Source organism: Rhinopithecus roxellana, chromosome 4 (assembly GCF_007565055.1).
Source record: "Rhinopithecus roxellana isolate Shanxi Qingling chromosome 4, ASM756505v1, whole genome shotgun sequence".
Taxonomy (NCBI): Eukaryota; Metazoa; Chordata; class Mammalia; order Primates; family Cercopithecidae; genus Rhinopithecus; species Rhinopithecus roxellana.
The window spans coordinates 161380354-161403194 of record NC_044552.1 but is presented as its reverse complement, the minus strand read 5'-3'; the positions used below and the strand labels follow the sequence as shown (position 1 = coordinate 161403194).

The following is a 22841-nucleotide window of genomic DNA, read 5'->3' as shown; positions in this document are numbered from 1 at the left end:
CAAAAAAAAAGTGAAAAGAGAGATTGCTTTCAAAGTATGAATAGTTAGCCTGCTTATAAACTGCTTTTTTGATATGTAAATCTTCTACCACCCAGAGCTGTCTCCTTAATGACCTGGAGCTGTCTCTTTGACCTCAAAGGAGGTAGCGTGAGTTCCACTCATCCCCAACCCCCACTCCCCCACTACCATCCCATCTCCTGTCTTCTTACCACCCTCTTGTTGGTAAGAAGGCTCCGTGGGAGGGTAAGGGACTAATTTTGATAGGTGCTATACCCAATTTGTAAAAGTACCTCCTGTCCTGGAGATTCAAAGTTTGTTTCTTCTCCATAAAGTGCCAATTAATAAACCAGATGGCCTGATTACATCGACCAAGCCCCTTCTTGTTTTTTTGTAATTTTCCACTTCCCTGACTCTCTTGGACCTGCCACTGGTTTCTCCCTCCCTGTTTCATCAGTCTCTCTTTAAACCGCCATCACCTCTACACAATTGGAGTTGAGCTCAGTTTTATACTTGTTATAAATAAAGCTTCTGTGCTGCAAAAGAAATAACACTCAAATATAAAATATTATTTTTATCTCTCAGCAAGGCAATGTACTTCTACAGAAGGGTGTGCCCTTACAGATGGAGCAATGATGAGTGCCCACTTGACAAGGGAGGGGATTCTTATCCCTGACACACGTGGCCCCTGCTGCTGTGTAGTTCCCCTATTGGCTAGAGTTAGATCGCACAGGCTAAACTAATTCCAATTGGCTAATTTAAAGAGAGTGACGGGGTGAGTAAGGTTTGGCAGGAAAAAGAGGAGGTAATCGGAATGAGTCAGGATGGAGCAGGTAATCGAAAAAGGTTGCTTTATGAGGAAGTTACGTTTAAAAGTAGAAGGCAAAGAATTGAATGTACTGACATATTGATTATTTGAAGAGAAATTTAGAACTCATATCTAACATACCGAAGTCTCTCTCCACTACTGCAGTAGTATTACTGAAGAGAAACTGTCTTTACCACCTTTAACTGGTGTCTGGCTTTGTTTTTCTTTAACACCCCTCAATAAATGCGAACTTTATTCTGATATCTCAATACATTTCCCTGGTCCCCGTGAAGGTGTTTTGCCTCCTGGATACTGACTCCTCTTTATAAGTATGTGTCTTAAATATTTTGCAGGCAATTACTAACCTAAGAGGTCTTTATTGAACACTAAGTATCTTAAAATCCAGTTAAGAAAAAGAGACTAAGATTAATTTTTTGAGGAGAAAATTTTAGTAACTTACTCTTTTGAAACCAGCTTCAACTCACTACTAGTCTTAAGAGCTGATCATCAGGATGATCTTTCAAAAATTAGTTCATCCTAATGAACACAGCTCAAAGAAACAAGTCCTACATATTTTTGCCTTTAGGAATGAGAAGAAATTAAGGAAAATATTTCTGCATTTGGTTTGAAATGTCACAAATTTTTTTTGCTGAATGGAGGGAAATTCTACTTCTGGAAGAAGGAAAATGAAAGAGCTGAGATGCAAGAAGGGATAGTGTGACACAAACTAGATTAGTGGCTGCCAAGGGCTGGGAGGGAAAAATGGAGAAATGGGGTAGACTGCTAAAGGGTACAGTGTTTTTTGGGGGGTGATGAAAACGTAAATGTAAAGTTGATTGTGGTGATGATTGCACAATACTGTGAATATATTAAAATGTAGGTATACTTTTAAATGGGTGAGTTGTATGTGAATTATATCTCAATAAAGCTGAGACCAATAAAAAAGGAACAGTGAGCGATGGTATTGATAAATGTGGATAAATCTAGAACAAATATTGTCTAAAACAGAAATAAAAATAATGTCCCATATAAGGGGATTTGGAGAATCAGTCTATAATAACATTTCTGCTTAAAAAAAATGTACATATTAGTGAAGAGGAGATATTAGAAATGGTGTACTAATTCCACCGTTGTCAGTCTCAGAAATTATTCAGGCAACTAGTTTATTTCCTCTTTTGCTAGCCTTGATAAATCTATTATACTCCTTCTCATCCTAGCATGATGTTTTATGAGAGGAACCATTGCTCCATCCAGAGAGAGTGAGAAAGACTATTAACACTTGTTAATTTCAAATTATTTGACACCTCTTTCATTTCTTCTAAGTTCTGTACTTTTACAAAAATTACTTCAACTCTCTCTTAAAATGTGTTTGCGCATACATTGTTTTACTGTGCTTCACGTTATTCTGCTTCACAGATACTACTTTTTTTTTTTTGTAATTGAAGATGTGTTGCAACCCTGCATTGAGCAAGTCTACCAGCACCATTCCTCCAAAGGCATGTGCTCATTTCATGTCTCTGTGCCACATTTGGGTAATTCTCTCAGTATTTTAAACTTTTTTGTTATTATGTCTGTTATGGTGATCTGTGATCGGTGATCTTTGATGTTACTACTGTAATTATTTTAGGCACCATAAACTGCACCCACATTAGACAGCGGACTTGATCAATAACTGTGTGTGCTCTGTCTGCTCCACCAACCAGCTGTTCTTGTCTTTCTTCCTCTCCTCAGGCCTCCCGATTGCCTGAGACACAACAATATTGCAAGTGGACCAATTAATAGTCCTACCATGGCATGGCCTCTACGTGTTCATGTTAGAGTCACACATCTCTCGCTTTATTTTTTATTACTTTTGTTGTAATTTCAACTTTTATTTTAGATTCAAGGGGTACGTGTGCAAGTTTGTTACCTGGGTATATTGTACCCTGAACTCTAGGGTACAAATGGTCCCATTACCCAGGTACTGACCATAATACCCAATAGTTGGTTTTTCAATCCTTGCCCCTTCTCTCCCTCCTACCTCTAGTAGTCTGCAGTGTCTGTTGTTCCTATGTTTATGTCCTTGGGTGCTCAATGTTTAGCTCCCACTTATAAGTAAGACATACAGTATTTGGTTTTCTATTCCTGCATTAAGTCAGTTAGGATAATGGCCTCCAGCTGCACCCAAATTGCTGCAAAGAACATGATTTCATTTTTTATAGCTGCATACTATTCCATAGTGTATATGCACCATATTTTCTTTATCCAGTCTGCCACTGATGGGCACCTAGGTTGATTCTATGTCTTTGCTATTGTGAATAGTGCTGCAATAAACATATGAGTACACATTTCTTTTGGTAGAACAATTTAATTTCTTTTGGATATATACCCAGTAATAGGATTGCTGGGTCAAATGGTAGTTCTGTTTTATGTTCTGTGATGTCTCTCACTTTAAATAAAAAGTGTTTCAAACATATGTGTAAATATCACATCTGTTTACAGCATTGTTTATTGAATGTGTTTAAGCTTACTGTTGAGACCTACTGTTTATTTAAAAAGGCTGCTTTCAAAAGATTACTGTTCATTGACAGTGCACCTAATCACCCTAGAGTCCTAATGGAGATGTACAAGGAGATTAATGTCGCTTTCATGCCTTCTATTACAACATCCATTCTACAGTACATGGATCAAGGAGTAATTTCAACTTTCAAGTCTTATTATTTAAGAAATACATTGCAAGCTGAGCACGGTGGCTCACACCTCTAATCCCAGCACTTTGGGAGGCTGAGGCGGGTGGATCATCTGAGGTTGGGAGTTTGAGACCAGCCTGACCAACAGGGGAAACCCCATCTCTACTAAAAAAGCAAAATTAGCCAGACGTGGTGGCACATACCTGTAATCCCAGTTATTCAGGGGGCTAAGGCAGGAGAATTGTTTAAACGTGGGAGGTGGAGATTGCAGTGAGCTGAGATTGTGCCATTGCGGTCCGGCCTGGGTAACAAGAGCCAAAACTCTGTCTCAAAAACAAACAAACAAACAAAAATATATATATATATATATATGTATTTCATGAGGCTATAGCTCCCATTGTGATTCCTCTCATAGATCTGAGCAAAGCAAATTGAAAACCTTCTGGAAAAGATTCACCATTCTAGCTGCTATTAAGAACTTCTGTGATTCATGAAAGGTGATCAAACTATCAGCCTTAACAGATGTTTGGCAGAGGTGGATATCAACCCTCATGAATGACTTTGGGAACTTCAAGACTTCAGTGGAGGAAGTAACTACAGATGTGGTAGAAATAGCAAGAGAATTAGTGGAACCTGAAGACGTGACTGAATTGCTGCAATCTCATGATCAAACTTGAAAGGATGAGGAATTGCTTCTTATGGCTGAGCAAAGAAAATGGTTTCTTGAAATGGAATTTACTCCCGGTGAAGATGCTGTGAACATTGTTGAGATGACAACAGTGGGTTTAGAATATTACGTAAACTTCACTGATAAAGTAGAGACACATTTTGAGCGGACTGACTCCAATTTTGAAATAAATTCTACTGTGGATAAAATGCTGTCAAACAATATTGCATCCTGCCAAAAACTCTTTCATGAAAAGAAGAGTCAATCAGTGTGGCAAATCATTGCTGTCTTAATTTAAGAAATTGCCACAGCTGCCCCAACTTTGATAACCACCACCCTGGTTAGTAGCCATCAACATCGAGGCAAGGCCCTCCACCAACAAAAAGATTACAATTCACTGAAGGCCCAGTTGATCATTAGCATTTTTTTTAGCAATACAATATTTTAAAATTAAAGCATGTACATTGTTTTTTAAAACACTATACTATAATAATGCTATTACACACTTAACAGACTACAATATAGTGTAAACATAACTTGTATATGCTTGGGAAACCAAATGATCTGTGTGACTCACTTTACTGTGATTTTTGCTTTATTGCGGTGCTCTGGAACCAAATCCACAACATCTCCAAGGTGTGCCTATACTACTCAAGGATTAGATTTGCACTAATGAATGCGTATCCAGCCCTAGGCTCAAATAATGACAACTCTTCATAGAAAGAGGATGAATTTACCCAACACAAACACTGAAGGTCAATACAGCTAGACTATATTTTGAACTCTGCTAGTTATAGGTGCTAGGTAGACCGGGGCACTATACCTTAATGAGGTCTTGGCTTCCTCATCTATAGAATGGAGAATAAAATAGTCTTGCGTCCCTTATATTTTTGTTGTGAAAGTCCAATAAAATGTTTAAACTAGTGCTTTAAAAACTGAAAAGCGCTATACAAATGGATAGTATTTTGAAAACTGTTCGCCAGGCATGGTGGCTCACGCCTGTAATCTCAGCACTTTGGGAGGCCAAGGCAGGTGGATCATCTGAGGTCAGGAGTTTGAGATCTGCCTGGCCAACATGGTAAAATCCCATGTCTACTAAAAGAAATACAAAAGTTAGCTGGGCGTGGTGGCGCATGCTTGTAGTTCCAGCTACTCGTGAGGCTGAGGCAGGAGAATTGCTTGAACCTGGGAGGTGGAGGTTGCAGTGAGCAGAGATCACACCAATGCACTCCAGCCTGGGTGACAGCGAAACCCGGTCTCATAGAAAGAAAAAAAGAAAGAAAGAAAGAAAACCGTGTGTTTATGTTTATTAAATGAACAGTAGGTTATCTGTCTGTAAAGTTTTCAGGAGGTTGTACTTACACAAATTTGCTAAAATTTTATATTAAACATGTTAAATTTTCTGGATCTAACTTGGTAATTTGAATATGATACATTCATATTTCTGCACAGTCTGCTAATGGCTTAATTCTTCACATAAAATATTTAATGTTAAAAATCAGCATTCATCATCAGTCATTACAAAAGAAATATATGGCATAGTGTTATGGACATTGAAAAGGAGAAAAAAATCACTGCAGAGAGAGGATAATGAAAACTACAATGAAATGAAGCTCGATGATAAAAATACAATCATACTTTTAATGTATTTATGGCATTAAAAGCCATATATATATATATATATATATATCTTTGGTATTCATTATAAACAAAAACAAAACTTGAGGTAAATAAAATTTAAAAGTTGGCTTTCTGTCTGGTAGTGAATACTACCTTTGATTTTAAAATAGATACCTTCAACTGTTAACGGATATGACAAGTAGAACTAATATTACTATAAAACTGATGTTTGCTACATGGAGCAGAGGGAAGAGCTTAATCCAGTTAACTGGAACTCTTTAACTGCAGGAGCCTATATCTCTAGAATGATGTTTGGACCATGTATATTAACTTAATTAACTATATAATTGTTACCTCTCCAACTCACACTTTTCCATATAAATACAAGATTAAAGAAGGAAAGATTCTGCTTCTGAACTCACTGGAAGGTCAAATTTACTAAACTAACAACTGTTTAATGCAGTGAAAAGAAATTTGGGGCAAGAGTGGATAAACATTAGTTTATCCCTTCTATAAACATTAGTTATCTATACCAGTGAGATACTGGGATTAAGAGTAATTGGAATTCCAGGCCCAAACAAAATTCAGTTCCCATATTTTTTCTTAAGACATCATTCTACTAAATGAGACCCTAGAACAGAAGCAGAATTAACTGGCTCCTTTTAAATCTGGTAATTACAAATGCAAAATGAGTATCCTCCTGCAGACAGAGAGCCAGAGGACTACTCAAGCTAACGCAATAATGGGGGCTGTGATAAATAATCTATGCCTGATACGGAAAGCTCAATGGAGGAAAGAAATGAAGAACCCATATGAAAATTTGGAATTTGCTCAAAGCTACTCCTGCCATAACGCCAGGGAGGATAAGCAGTATTCCACCGTGCAGTTCTGTATAATTTATCAACCTTTTTCCTTTTCATTTCTAACATTGACCCTTTATGGTTAACTGAAGAAACAAAGAGCTAAATGGCTTCCTTAGCCATTTGATAGAGCAGTTATGAGCATCCTGACTGATAGACTTTCTGCTTAATCTACTAACAAATGGTGTCCATTTTCCTCTTAATCTCTACCCCATCTCCACATTCGACTTGACACATGCACAACACTGCTTTTTGTGCCCTGTTCCTGTGCCCCTCTTCATTTGTTTCTTTCTCATTACAGCTCTCTTATGTGATTACTGTTACAGAAGGAAAACAAATTCTTTATGACAATTTTCCTCAGCTGCCCTTGGTTAATTTTTTCAAAATGTGATTTCTATGGGCTCCCTGACAACAGTGCAGATTGAAAGCTCATCAGTACAATCTTTCTTAAGTATCGGTTTCTTTTCTAAGAAATTTTATGTCTTCGGACAAGAGGATTGTTTCTCCCAGTAATAGGCAGTATGACGTGGTGCAGCCATCTTTAAAGATGTCAGGACTGTTTAAAACTGGGGGCTATTAAGACGTTAAAAATTAAAAAGTACCTCAGGCACGAATTTCCCACCACAATGCAGTTGTCTTTACTTCCTTCTGCATTCATCTCTCATTATAAGGACATTCATTTCTCCCTAGAATAAGAGAATTTGGGGCCCAGAGGGATTGCGGAACTCATTCCTTCTCAGGCCTTTGTTTCTAGGATGAGAAAACAGAAGATCGGGGGTTAAGTGGTTTACACAACGTCACACAGCAGCAGGGTAACATAGTTTGAGCTTCCTGTTTTGTTTTTCCCTTGAAGGGAACATGAAATGGAGAAATAATTTCCTGCCCCAGAGAAGGAGCAAATGTCCTCAGCTATCTGCATTTTCTTACCTGTTTGATAGAGATACTGCCCCTTCACCTCACAGGATTTCCCCCACTAATCTATTGTGATGAAACCCTTTCTTCTGGGGAGGCGGTGTGTGTGTGTATCTCACAGCACTACCTTGTGTGGCACATACTCTGCTATGGTTATTGTACTTAGGACTCTAAGGCTTTGTGGAGAGCTACCATGTTCTCGAAGGCAGACACCATTTTCAGTGTTGGTTACCCAAGGAAGAGACGAGCCTCAGGGAAGACCACAGAACTGAGAGGGAGAAATAAAAGGGAGTGAAAATCCCAATTCTGTAAAAAGATGTGAAGGGTTGTGTTCGTGTGTGATGGAGTTAAGACAGTGTCTGTCTCTTACCATTCAGTGTCTGAAGAAGAAAGGAGGTACCACTGTGAAGAGCCACAACCCCCACACAAGTAATCTATCCTGAAAGACCAAAAAGTCTGGCTGCAGAGTCAGGCACATAATTGGTGGGGCCCAGGGCAAAATAAAAATGCAGAGAATTCTAAGACAGCGTCAACAGAGCATTAAACCAAGCACAGGACCTTTCTGATCACAGAGCCCCATGTAAATGCACAGATACCAGCTCATGTCTCACCACAAGTAGTTACTTTAGTAATGTCTGGTCTACACATACCCAGTGAAGTCTTCACTTGCATGTGGTTTTTGAAGAAAAGAGTCTTGTTGAAGGAAGAGTTGTGCTTTTTGGAGAGTAGTTTGATTGTGCCTACTTGGGCAGGAGGTAAGGACTCTTCAAGGCTGATTTTAGGACCAGGAGGTGAGATTCCAAAGTGCAGCAGATCCTGCCTTTGTAGGGATTCTTCCTTCACTGCCAATCTAAGAGAATCAGAGGCTACAGCCACACCCCCTGAATGTGCCTGAACTCTCATAAGAGGATCTAAGCTCTATGTTTAACAGATGATGCAGTTTCCTTAGATGTATATCAAGAGTTGAACAGTAGAAAACTGCAAAAGTAATGAGGCAGAATCTGGGTCTGTTGTCCATATTATTTCCGGCATCTGCAGTTCCTGATGCATGGTAGGTCCTCAGTAACTATTTGTTGATGACTGGTAACAGGTAGTTATCTTAGTGTTGAAATTTGGTGGAGTCCTTCTGGCCCTAAAAGGAAAACCAGAGATTTAGAGAAGAAAGGTGCCTCTGGTAATAAAAAGAAAAAAGTTTTCAAGCATGTTAAGAATGCTAATTTTAATACTGCAATTTAAGAAAATGTTAGCATGCCTAAGAAGGGGAGACTTTTAGTATCATTTTGCATACAAGCTAATTATATATTATTTTATAGGTTTATTAAATCCTTATAAAGTTTCCTAAGATTTTTAGGTGTACTGTTGCTATCAATATTACTAAAGAATAGTATCTCAGCAGTCTCTTCTTTTTAGGTTATTTTATTTAGAGAACATAGTCAGTGGCAGGGTATAGGGAAAAGCAAAAAAGCTGGGAAGAAAGACTTAAAAATGTCAAAAAAGAAAGAAAAGGATCCAAGGGGTCTCAGAAATGAAAACAGGCCTCTGTAAAAAGGCAAAATGAAGAGAGAGGCTAAAAACAGAAGGTGAGAGGTAGGCCCCCCTCTTTTTTAAAAGAGTTCTTGGTACCATACTGCACACTTGATTGGAACTTCAGAAAGACCTGATTATTGAATGTGCAAAAGAAAAATAAATGGGGCATAATCAGTGGTGTCCTGGTAAATAATTAACAAGTAGCTCTTGGGGAGGAGGGTATGGTTTGTAGTATTTGTCAATTTCTGTTGCATAAATTCTTCATGGCCGATTTTTTTTTTTTTGCTCTTTTTTTTTTATTATTATTATACTTTAAGTTCTAGGGTACATGTGCATAACGTGCAGGTTTGTTACAGAGGTATGCATGTGCCATGTTGGTTTGCTCCCATCAAGTCATCATTTACATTAGGTATTTCTCCTAAAGCTGTCCGTCCCCCAGCCTCCCACCCCCAAACAGGCCATGGGGTGTGATGTTCCCCTCCCTGTGTCCATGTGTTCTCATTGTTCAGCTCCCACTTATGAGTGAGAACATGTGGTGTTTGGTTTTCTGACCTTGTGCTATTTTGCTGAGAATGATGGATTCCACCTTCATCCATCTGCCTGCAAAGGACATGAGCTCATCCTTTTTTATGGCTGCATAATATTCCATGGTGTATATGTGCCACATTTTCTTTATCAAGTCTATCATTGATGGACATTTGGGTTGGTTCCAAGTCTTTGCTATTGTGAATAGTGCCGCAATAAACATACATGTGCATGTGTCTTTATAGTAGCATGATTTATAATCCTTTGGGTATATACCCAGTAATGGGATTGCTGGGTCAAATGGTATTTCTGGTTCTAGATCCTTGAGGAATCACCACACTGTCTTCCACAATGATTGAACTAGTTTACACTCCCATGAACAGGGTAAAAGTGTTCCTATTTCTCCACATCCTCTCCAGCATCTGTTGTTTCCTGCCTTTTTAATGATCGCCATTCTAACTGGTGTGAGATGGTATCTCATTGTGGTTTTGATCTGCATTTCTCTGATAACCAGTGATGACAAGGATTTTTTCATGTGTCTATTGGCTGCATAAATGTCTTCTTTTGAGAAGTATCTGTTCATATCCTTTGCCCACTTTTTGATGGGGTTGTTTGATTTTTTCTTGTTAATTTGTTTAAGTTCTTTGTAGATTCTGGATATTAGCCCTTTGTCAGATGAGTAGATTGCAAAAATTTTCTCCCATCCTGTAGGTTGCCTGTTCACTCTGATGATAGTTTCTTTTGCTGTGCAGAAGCTCTTTAGTTTAATTAGATCCCATTTGTCTATTTTGGCTTTTGTTGCCATTACTTTTCCTGTTTTCATCGTGAAGTCTTTGCCCATGCCTATGTCCTGAATGGTATCACCTAGGTTTTCCTCTAGGATTTTTATGGTTTTAGGTCTTACATTTAAGTCTTTAATCCATCTTGAGTTAATTTTTGTATAAGATGTAAGGAAGGGATCCAGTTTCAGCTGTCTACATATGGCTAGCCAGTTTTCCCAGCACCATTTATTAAATAGGGAATCCTTTCCCCATTTCTTGTTTTTGTCAGGTTTGTCAAAGCTCAGATGGTTGTAGATGTGTGGCATTATTTCTGAGGCCTCTGTTCTGTTCCATTAGTCTGTATATCTGTTTCGGCACTAGTACCATGCTGTTTTGGTTACTCTAGCCTTGTAGTATAGTTTGAAGTCAGGTAGCATGATGCCTCCAGCTTTGTTTTTTTTACTTAGGATTTTCTTGGCTATGTGGGCTCTTTTTTGGTTCCATATAAAATTGACAGTAGTTTTTTCCAATTCTGTGAAGAAAGTCATTGGTAGCTTGATAGGGATAGCATTGAATCTATAAATCACCTTGGGCAGTATGGCCATTTTCACAATATTGATTCTTCCTGTCCACTTCATTGCCAATTTTAAGCTACCAAGATGAATTGATTGAATATGAAATCTTAAGCTACTAAGATGAATTCACTAAATGTGAAATTGGGAGGAGATGTGTAGTATTCCATTGTACAGATGCAACAGACTTAACCTCAAGACCATAGATAATAGTAAAATGGAGTAAGATAATTAGGAAATAAGGAGTTTTTCAAATTTATTACCTTTGCTTTACTTAATTATAAAGTTATATAATACAATTTTAATTTTTAATAATGAGTTTAACAACTGGCTTGCAAAGTAGGAGCCAGCTGTAGCGTGCCAGTGGATGGGCATCACCACATGACTCTACCATCTGTGTTAAAATATAAAAAGAGCTTTTTCTATTTTTTTCTTTCTTAAAAGGAATTCAGAATAGTGTAATAGGAGACAAGACAAGAATCTCCTAAGAGTATTTTTTGTCACCACCCTGCCAAAGGTTTTTTTCTTTTTAAACACTCAACTCAGAATTTGCAGATTGAAAGTTTAGACAGAGATGAGGGATACATTTATTTCTACCAATAAAATCTGCAATATTTTCAACTTTGCATGAACTTCATAGAGAGGCAGAGTGGTGCAATGTAGAAAGCCCTAATATAATTATTTACAACCCCAGACTAAGCAGTTTGAAGCTTTAAGCAGGTCATTTCACCTCCCTAGGCTTTGAGACAAGGATGCCCACTGCCCCACTTCTATCACAGGGCAACATGTATGTGTCAGGTGGGGGCTTCTCACATGCTGCAATGCTGAGATCTGCCACTTATTTTTAATGGTTCCATAAAAGTAATATGTGTTTGTATAGAGGCAAATAAAACAGATACGGCAAAACCTTAACAGTCAGTGAATCTAGGCAAAGGATATATGAGTATTCAATTTTTTCAAAATAAAAAGATAGAAAAACTAAGGTCATTTATACACAGATAGCACTTGGCAAACATGCTAAGTAGTATACAAAGACAAAGTAGTGGTATCTAAAGAGATGTGGTATCCAGATGCCATAATCTTAGGACATTCAAAGTTCATTTCATCTAACTGATTGGATTACAGCAATCATTTACTGAGTATCAATGACTCTAAATGCTGGAGATAACTCAGTAATGCACAACACATACTTCTTAATCTCACAGAATTTGATCTAGTTAGAGTTACACACAGGTAAACAGACAATTACAATATGGCTTAAATAGAATTAAGTAGAGACTGCTGTGGTGCCATATAGGAAGAACATCTAAACCAGCCCTAAGTGATGAAGAAAGACTTTCCCAAGGAACCTAAGAGCAGTGAGAACCTAAGATCTAAAACATAGAAATTAAACCAAGGCCTGGGAGGGACAGCAAGCATCCGTTGACGTGTCTATCATTTATACTATAAGCCAAACAACACATGCCCATTTACTCCTCAGAGCAGTGCTGTGGGGCAGGTTATTGGTATCCCATTTGACAGAACTGATCAACAGAGCACAGAGTTGGTGTTTTCAAGCAATGGAAATCTTATGAAGAAAGGCCCTGAAGCAAAACTGACCATGGCTTATTCAAAAGAACTGCAAGTTGTTCTGTGTATTGCAGTTTGTATATGTAAGCTTTGGGTGGGGTATGTGGAGTTACAGTGGAAAGGAGTAAGGGGTCTTGTGGATGATAGGCATCTATGAAAGGGTATTAAGCCTGGAGATGATGTGATCCAGTTTCCACTGAGAAAGATTACTCTGACATCAGTATGAAGAATAAATTGAGGAAGGAACAAAACTGATAGTAGGGATACCACTTGGCAGCTCATAAGGTAGTCTAAAAGACACAGTGGCCTGAACCAAGTCTGTCCCAAGTGATGACAGAAATCAGGTGGATTCTAACAGTACTGGAGGTAGCATCTTACTGGCTGATTGGACATGGGGACAGGGTGGAGACCAGAATGACAACTTCTGGTCTTGGGTTTTGGCATGGGTGAGGGGCAGATGGGAGCCATTCACTGAGATATTGAGAGGAAGTGCTATGGGAAGGGGTGTGTAGGGATTGAGTGATAATGGGAGGGCAAAGACAGATTTAATCAAGATCTTACAAAGACCAGCACATAAGAATCTGAGTCTGTGACAAGTGGCAGCTAATCCTACTGGTATTTTGATCATCTACTATAAATCTTTCTAAGAGATAGTTGTTGAGTCATGGAGAGAAAAAGTGAGGTATGCATGATTCTGGTCAGTTTTAATTATAAGTGGCTTGGTGAATATGAAAAACCCTTGGTAAATTATGGAAACATGACCTTTCATTATAATTGCTACTGTCATTACTTATTAGTATTTTCTCCCTGCTTTCATCAGGTTCAAACAACCTAAATGGTCCCTTTTACCTGGACTTTTATGGAAACATTTTTCCTCTTTTTTTTTTTTTTTTCCGTCTCCCCATCCTCTAACTCAAGGTTCAGTGGCAGGTAATTTGGGTGGAGTTAAGTGTTTTTTGTTTGCTGTCAGTCAGTGAACAAATATTTATTAAGAATCTCCCAGAAGCTAAGCTGTGAGGGCACAAAGACATAAGAGTGATAGAATGGACTTTGGGGACTGGGCCAGGGTAAGGTAGGGAGGGGGATGAGGGATAAAAGACTACATATTGGGAACAGTGTACACTGCTCACATATCAAGTGCCCTAAAATCTCAGAAATCTCCACCAGAAGATTTATCCATATAACAAGATAACATATAACCATCTGTATCCCCAAAACTATTGAAATTATTATTTTTTAAAAAGTCTCCCACGGGCCGGGTGTGGTGGCTCATACCTGTAATCCTAGCACTTTGGGAGACTGAGCCTGGTGGATTGCCTGAACTCAGGAGTTTGAGACCAGCCTGGGCAAATGGTGAACCCCTGTCTCTACTAAAATACAAAAAAAAAAAAAAAAATTAGCCAGGCATAGCGGTGAGCGCCTGTAGTCCCAGCTACTCGGGAGGCTGAGGCAGGAGAATTGCTTGAACCCAGGAGGCAGAAGTCGCAGCGAGCCGAAATCGTGCCACTGCAATCCAGCCTGACGACAGAGCGAGACTCTGTCAAAAAAAAAAGAAAAAAAAATTCTCCCATGTAAGTATCCAAACTCTGTGACTAGTGCTGCAATCATAGGGTCATGTTCTTTGGGGTCAGATAATTCTGAATTTAAATCCTCTTTCTGCATTTACCAGCCACAGCTCTTGGGTAAAAAAAATCTACTCATGTCTCTGCTCAGTTTCCATAAAACAAAAAAAAAAAGATAATATTACAGAGGTCTGTTGTATCATATGAGATAATAAATGTAAAAGAAAGTAACACAGACCCTAGTGTTCAATAAATGTAGTTCCTGTCCACCTCATAAGGCTGTTGCCCAGGATAAATGAACTAATACTCAAAAGAGGGTTATGATTTCCTTGGAATAATTCTGCTGTATAAGTTCAGTCGTTTTTAATGAACTTTGCTGCTATTGTTCCTCTTACTGTTTTTACTGGTACCAAGGGCTTGTGGTAACCATGCCTACAAACCTTTGAGCAGCACTTGAATACATCTTTATTATTATTATTTTTGAATCTCCTTATTTCTTTGTTTCATCTGGGGACTCATTTCTTTCTTTGCTTAGTGCTGCTTTAGAGAAACCGCCAGATGTCTCTACAATTTGTCGTTTCTGGCCACATACTCTGTTATTTAGATACTCTGCTTTGTTCAGCCAAGATACCGTGTCTGTTAAAGCTTTAGGAGTCTGAAGAAACTAATTGTGCCGTTCTTGGCAGGCGAAATGAAAGACACTGAGAGATTAAAAACTGGAGATAGGAGGAGCTTAAATGTCACTGTAGGACTTCAACCACTTTTTATATAAAAAGAAATAATAAACTTTTTTAAAAACTTTATATAAATTTCCCATTACCAGTATAACTGCTTTGAGGAAAGGTTATTAAAATACCCATTAAAGCTGGCATAGCTAAAGGAATGGGATTTGAGGGTTGGAGAAGCAGTTAACATTTAACAGCATTGTCCATAAGGATCGAATGGTGTGCCTTCTCTTTGTCTTATATTCCTAGACCAAAAGCAACAATCTCCAGCTTTTAAGACACCATCCTGGCAGATTCAAATGCTTTATAATGTTATAGAAAACCAAAGAGGCGTTTTCGGAGTTAAATTAACCAGATATCTTTGGTTTTCCCTGGGGAAGTTTTATTCAGAGCTGTTATGATATTGTCTCTTAGAACGTAGTTTGAGACTGGTTACAAAACAGAATGAGATTTCACTTTCTATCTGCTGGACAGCCTCAATAGAAACTTCTGGCTTGGCCTCCTCATTTCTCAACAATTCCAAGAGATTTCAGCTTAAGAAGAGCTGAAAGAGAAATATTGACTGTGTGTGTGTGTATTCATGTACCATCTTGCTTTGAACCAAAAAATACAGCATTAGCATTCTAATTCTTAACAAGAATTTCCATTAAAAGTTATTTATACTTAAAAATACTATTTTTCGTAATTCAAGTATACTATTTATGAAAACTGCATTTACTTTATTTTTCTCTGTAAAATGCCTTGCAATAATTAATCTGCCTCCTGAAGCTATTAATTATGCTTCATTTTTGCACAATGCACAAATGTTCACAAGTTCTATCCTACTGTTTTACTCAGTGCTCACATTTTAAGAATGCTGTGAGACAGACATTGTTATCATAATTTTATGGATGAGGAAAGCAAAACTCAGAAAATTTCCATTATAAAACCAAACCAAAATGTGACCCAAGGTCTTTTGACTCCCAATCTAGTGGTCTTTCCACTTCACCATGAGTGGCTCACTCATATTAATTGAGATCTTCAGTAAAAATATTAGTTCTCAGTGTCACAGTAGATAGGAATGTACCTTGCAATGCATACTGGGCCTGCCGTAACCAGAGGGGACGGTGTAGGGAGCCAGACCAGTCTTGTGAACAAAATGCTGGAGAAATCATGTCTCCTGAAGAGGAAAAAAACCTCAGCAGGCATATTTAAGGCATCTCAGGCACAGAGAAGCTAGGCTGGCAGTAGTATCTAATCCCACAGAGCAAAACCTCTATGGTAAAAACTGGATTTATAGCCTAGTATATACCAGATGACCTGTGCATTGTAATTGGATGCTGATAGTTTTTTCATCATAGTTTCCTAAATCTTGCACTACTTCTTCAGCAGGCTTCACATTCTGTCATGTTTTTCTTCTTTTTCCTGTCTGCTAAACTTGAGCAGTTTAACGATTAGGTCATTTTATAATTTCACTCACCCCTACATGCAAAAGCCTTGGAAGTTTTATTCCCGAGCCCAACTATTATCCTTTGGTCCTGTAATTATTTATACAATGGACATGACCCATTTCTACCCACCAAAGGAATGTGTATTGGGATTTTTCCCCTAAATTCCACATCCACCGAGATCAAGATCACTTCCTAGGAAGACACCAGTAAGATCCGGAAGTCTCGAAGGAGGAGACATAGGAAAGATATCCCAGGTCAGCAAGGAAGCTGATGATTGCACAGAGATAAGAGAAAAGGCGTATGGGGAACAGTGCAGGGACTGACCTGACAGGCTCAGAGGCTGGAGTGAGTGACTTAAGAGGGTGAGAAGCTGACTGTCTACACTGGGACCTCAGAAGGAAGGGCACAGACTTTCAAGAGGAAGCGATTGAACTTGATCCAGTGAACAACCAAAAATAGATGAGGGACAAAATAACTTATGTTAGGAAGATTAATAGTACTATGCAGGGCCATGGGAGATGAACGAGGAGAGCATACCAAAATATTAAGGAACAAGGGAGGCACAAAGTGCCTACACGGCACAAAGCAAGAAGAAATTAAGGAGAAATAATTTTTACTGACCTTGGTGGCTGAAGATACAAAAGATGGTAGAAAACGATAAGCTTTATTACTTTATTCTACTTTTTTTGTGTTTTTTTTTATTTTTGTTTTTGTTTTTGTTTTTGAGACGGAGCCATGCTCTGTCACACAGGCTGGAGTGCAGTGGCGTGATCTCGGCTCACTACAACCTCCACCTCCCAGGTTCAAGTGATTCTCCTGCCTCAGCCTCCAGAGTAGCTGGAATTACAGGCACCCGCCATCATGCCTGGCTAATTTTTGTATTTTTGTAGAGATGGGGTTTCACCATGTTGTCCAAGCTGGTGATCCACCCGCCTTGGCCTCCCAAAGTGTTGGGATTACAGGCGTGAGCCACCACACCCAGCCTGTTCTAGTTTTATAAATACAAAATTAATTCACACTCGTTGAATCAGAATATCTGAGGGTGGTAGCAAGTGTGTGTGTTTTAAAGGCTCTGCAGACTTACCATAGAGAATCACTGGCCTGTGCAGCAAAGCAGATTCTGGGCTTAGTACCTTTCCGTAAGCTTTCTAGTGCTTCTGAGTCAGTCAGTAGGTTTAGCCCATTGCTAGGAGATGATGATGATACACACCAAGAAGCAGCTAACACTAATCAAACACTCATGCACAATGAAATGCCTAACTGTGGTTCTGACTGCAAGAACAAGAGTTAGTGGAGGTGGGTGATGATCCTGGACTGGAAGCTGGAGAAGGCTTCCCAGAGGAACTGTGATATAGCCCAGACCTTAAAGAATGGGTGGACTGGAGCTAAAAATAGATAGGTGGACCAAGGAGCTGGTGAAAGTGGACGAAGCATTGTGCAGTATAGTTTTAAGCAGGAGGGTGTGGGCATTATGTTTAAATAGCAGCGGAGGTTGATAACTTCCCTAGCCTTCCTCTGAATTGGCCCCCTGTATGAGGCTGGAGACCCTTGCAAGGGTCACGGGGCAAGCACATTTTTCCTTTGTCTTTCCCATCCCTTCCCTTTGCAGCTCAGCCACAGACAAGCTTTATTCCCTCACACTCCTCATCTGTGAATGCACACTAAATTCATTCATGCTAAGAAACAGATGACACATAGTTCTTTGCATTAGTCTGGCAAGCTAATAAACCTTTGTATAGTAATGCCACTTGCAGAAACCTCATTTCATTCTTCCTACAGCAGTATGGAATGGGGACACCAGAGGTGGTCCTCATATTGCAGATAAGAAAAGGAAACCCCAGAGAATCCAACCTCAAAACCGTAGGGCTACTAAGGGAAGTATTTAATTGGGGGACTTGAACACAGTTTTCTTTCTGCCACCCTGTTCTGCAACTTGCTGCAGTATTTGCATTTCAACAAAGATCAGAGCCCAAAGCACGTGGGTCTAACTGAGGACTTCAGACATCAACCTGTAGACAGGAGATTGGTTCTTTCAGTGGAGCTCTGAATCACATTACGTAGGTAATTGTCTTTGTCTTCACATTATCTGTCAGTTGTGTGATCACAGGCAAGTTGGAGAAAATCGTGAGCTTCACTTGACCTATGAAATGGAAATAACTCCATCTACTTTATAGGCTTTTTGAGAATTTCCTGAAATACCACCTGGACGATGTCCTTGCTACACAGTGAGCCTCAAGAAACCTCACTCTCTTTGTCTTCCCCATTTTATCTACACACAAGGCAACCTCTGCTACACCAAAACCACAGGCTCACCCAGCCTACCTGTCTTTGCTCTCTCTTTGCTTATGCTCTTAGTCTTTTCTCTCTTTCCCTCTACCTTTTTCCAGCCGCACCTTCCTGCCTTCACTTCTTAAACAAGCCAAGCATTTTCCCTCCTCAATCCCTCATGTGAGCTGGTTCCTCTGCTCGCTCGTGCCTCCTTGCTTCTCCTCCTCCAGGTGTCACCCCAAGTGTTACTTCTTCAGGAAGCACTGAAGTAGGTTCTTCCTATTATTCTTTCTCACTAGGTCCTGTAACTTTCCTTTGTCATACTGAATACAATTTGTAAGTATGCATGAATCCTGTATGTAGGCTTAATGCCTGTCTTCTCCACTAGACTGTGGACTCCCACAGGACAAGAACGTGTCTATTTATTCGGCCACTATTCTCCATAGTACCCAGTACAGAATCTAGCACATAAGACATGTTCCATAAGTATTTGTCAACTATGTGTTGGATGAGTACTGGTCTTATCTCTCCCTCTCAGGATGCCCTCCTACCGTCTCCTCAGCAATTCACGTAGTACATTCCACATACACAAAAAAATTTTACCATGCCCACGTTCTCTGACCTTTTCCTGAATTTTCTTTTTCCAACACTTATTCATACATGGTCATGATTGTTCTCTGGTTGTTTCCTGATTCCCTAATCACATTATCAGTTTTCTAAGGACTAAAACTCTTTAGGGATCTGTTTTGGAATCTCCTATAAACCTAGTGTAATAGTGGAAAATGCTTTGGGAATTCAGTGATTTCTCGATGAATGAATGAATAGATCAATCATTCAATCCTAGTATATCCCTTTTGCACAAGGAAAATCTTCACACAGCAATACAGAGATATCATTGCAGCAAAACAATTTCTAACCATGACTCATTTCTATCTATATAGCTTCCTTCTTGGGTTACTATTTGGAGTTTCAATAAGAGGCAAACAATCTTATCTTGAAAGGGAGATTGGATTTATTTTTAATAAGAAAGGCTGATTTGGGAGTTTACATTTTCCCCCAAAATTTAATAACAGCACTAGTAAAGCCCTAGACTCCTCAGCTGGCCTTATTTCAGGTATATGAGAACAGAGCTTCCAGGTAAGCTTCTTTCATGATCTAAGAGTGAGACCAATATCACCAAACCTGTCTAAATTCATTGACAGCCAGGGGAGGTCACATAGCAAAAGCATCTAGTCTGAACATGTTTCAGAACCCAGGACTGGGCAGAGGACATGGAGGGAAGCATCAAGTTCCCCAAGGCCATTGTCCTCAAACATGTGACATTCTGATACTTACCACTGATAACTTCAGTAAGTATCACTTTGATTTCACCCCCTTCTACTCATAACTAAAACAAAACAAAAACATACGTAATTAAAATATGTCATTGCTATGCTCAAAATGATAACTTATGAACTGGGATTTCAAATTCACCTTGTTATTCTGAAGCAGAACCTTGAGTTTATGATTGCCCTGCTGGTAAGCCTCAAGTTGCTCTTTTATTTTTTTTCTTTTTTGAGACAGGTCTTCTCTGTCACCCAGGCCAGAGTGGAGTGGCATGATCTCGGCTCACTGCAACCTCCGCCTCCCGGGTTCAAGCGATTCTCCTGACTCAGCCTCCCTAGCAGCTGGGATTACAGGTGCCCACCACTGCGCCCAGCTAATTTTTGCATTTTTGGTAGAGATGAGGTTTCACCATCTTAACCAGGCTGGTCTTGAACTCCTGACCTCAGGTGATCCACCTGCCTTGGCCTCCCAAAGTACTGGAATTACAGGCTTGAGCCATCGCGCCCGGCCATGTTGTTCATTCTATCCATATTCTTTGAATCATTTTATACACACACACACACACACACACACACACACACTATATGTTACATGCATCTTAATTTACTTTGACAATTATCTAACAAGTTCTGTCTAGTTAGCATCTTTCCCCCAAGAGTTAGTATTTGATCTTATAACATGGGCCAGGAAAAGAAAGGTAAGTTTTGCTAAATACCTGTTACATCATGACAATTATCAGAGTTGGTGTGGGATCTGCTCTTTGTGCAGTGTCGCTTATCACCTGTCTTCCACCTCTGCTTAGCTCTGTGACAACCAACAGAGCCTCTAAGAGATGACTGCTGATGAGTCCTTCTATCGCAGGCTGCAGCAGTCCTGAAGGTTGATGGAGGGCCATGCTATTCAAACAGCAGGCGTGGCTGAGACAGAAGCTCCTGGTGCTGGGAAGCCTTGCGGTTGGGAGTCTCCTGTATCTAGTCGCCAGAGTTGGGAGCTTGGATAGGTGGGTGCTGAAACACATGCTTATACCCCTGTGACTTTAAGTCTTGATGTAAACTTATTTAGGACATAATTTTAAGTCTATCCACTTGTTTTTCTCCCTCAAAATTCCCAGGAAACATGCTTTACTGCAGTATTGATTTTGATTTATTGAGCCATTAAAAGAGAGAGATCCAAGTTGCTCAAACCAAGATGTTCTGTCAGGAACCATTTGTATTCCGTGTGCATTGACACTTGTTTTCAGGGAAGAGATAAAGCTGTGTACAGTAAAACTGTCATTTACTAGAGCTCAGTGTGGTCTGCATGCATCTGGTGTTGACCTCTAGCTGTAGCAAAACAGTGATGATGTATCTATGGATCTTCCTTTTGAAATTTATGAGTGGACACTTAATGTGCCATCAGGAGCATTAAAATTATGTATGAGTCTCTAAAGGAGCTCATCAAGTTTGCAATCCATTGCCCTGGAAAGATGGCTGCAGGCGTGGGGAGTTTTAACTATGCTAATTAGCTCTGGTTTTCAGGGGCTGAATGCACCAGACAAGGAGGTTGTTGCTCAGAATAATTGCCCAGAAAGCAATGGGAAATCCATGGAGAGAAAATTACAGTGCTAGGTCTTAGCTCTAAATAGACAAACAGTTGAGAGGTATTGAACTTGCAGAAGTCCCAGCAACATCAGCTGGCTTCACATTAAATATTTCTGGTGTGTTCTGTGTCTAGTCTAATGGGCAAGAACAGAGAAGTTAATTTCTGAAATGTGAAGCTTCCTTTTTTGCCCTTCAAAAAAAAATGTTTTTTTTGAGTTGGAGTTTCGCTCTTGTTGCCCAGGCTAGAGTGCAATGGCGTAATCTCGGCTCACTGCAACCTCCTCCTCCCATGTTCAAGCTATTCTGCCTCAGCCTCCCAAGTAGCTGTGATTACAGGCATGCACCACCACACCTAGCTAATTTTGTATTGTTAGTAGAGACAGGGTTTCACCATGTTGGCCAGGCAGGTTTTGAACTCCTGACCTTAGGAGATCCACCCGCCTCAGCCTCCCAAAGTGCTGGGATTACAGGCATGAACCACTGTGCCTGGCCGGCCCTTTAAAATTAATTCTTGCACTGGAAAGACTGAAGTATGTTCTCCATGAGTTCAGTTCTCACCATCAATGAAAACACATACAAACTTAAAAATGAAAATCTCTTCCTTTCAGTTTTCTTTTCCTTCCAAAGTTTAAGCTAATCTATAGACCTTATCACTTAGATATTTAGAAATAACATAGCAGTGGTCCTTGTTTTCCTTCAGTTGCTGTCATTTTGACTGGTAAAGTGAACTCCTTTGATGCTTCTCAATTCAAAATTGCTGAGTAATTGTCCCACTCACTAGTTGTTACCTACCTGAAGTGTAATCAGAGCTTCTCACCGACTTCCAGCAGTTTCCTAAAGTGGCACTTGATGGTTAATGAGAAGCCTTGAGGTGGTGCCATTGGCCTACCTCTGTAATGGAACTTTTATATCCAGCCCTTCCCAACTGACCTTTAATTAGCTTCCAATCATTTATCTTTTACTTAGTAATTGATCTAATGATCACTAATGCGTTATTATTTAGTTGACGATTCTTTTCATTTTTTTAACTCTGTCTCTAGTCTCTAAGGGGATAGCTTTTATTTGGAATTGAATTGTTTGGTGGGCTTTCTAAAAGCCTCTCACTTGAGACTTTGAGATTATGTCTGAAGGTAACACAGGCTTATTTAGGCCCACCCTCCACTAACTGAAGACCCTGCTTTCTGGGAGGGAGGCAGATGTTACTTCTCCCATCCCTTCCGATCCTAAACCTACATGATTTTTCAGTCTGGGACCCACACTCAGAATCTATGCTGTCAGAAGTGGGAAAGAATATGATATTTTCTCATATTTTTACATCCTATCTTGAGTTAGGGAGTCCAAAAGGCGACTGTTCTGCAGGGTGTGATCTCCCTGGGTAGAAGGTAGAAAAAGGAAGGAAGGAAAGAAGAAAAATGACCCTTTCTACAAGTAGGGAAATTCCATTTGACCTCAAACAAAGCAGA

General features: G+C 39.6%; 1 protein-coding gene across 1 annotated transcript in view; it reads left to right on the top strand.

Annotated features, from left to right (window-relative positions):
• HS3ST5 (heparan sulfate-glucosamine 3-sulfotransferase 5) overlaps positions 1-22841 on the top strand; it is a 287392-nt gene that overhangs the window by 259456 nt on the left and 5095 nt on the right. The window contains exon 4 of the mRNA XM_010356849.2: positions 20660-20798. Within this exon, the coding sequence (XP_010355151.1) occupies positions 20692-20798 (107 nt within the window). The 5' untranslated portion in view covers positions 20660-20691. The remainder of the gene's footprint in view (positions 1-20659; positions 20799-22841) is intronic.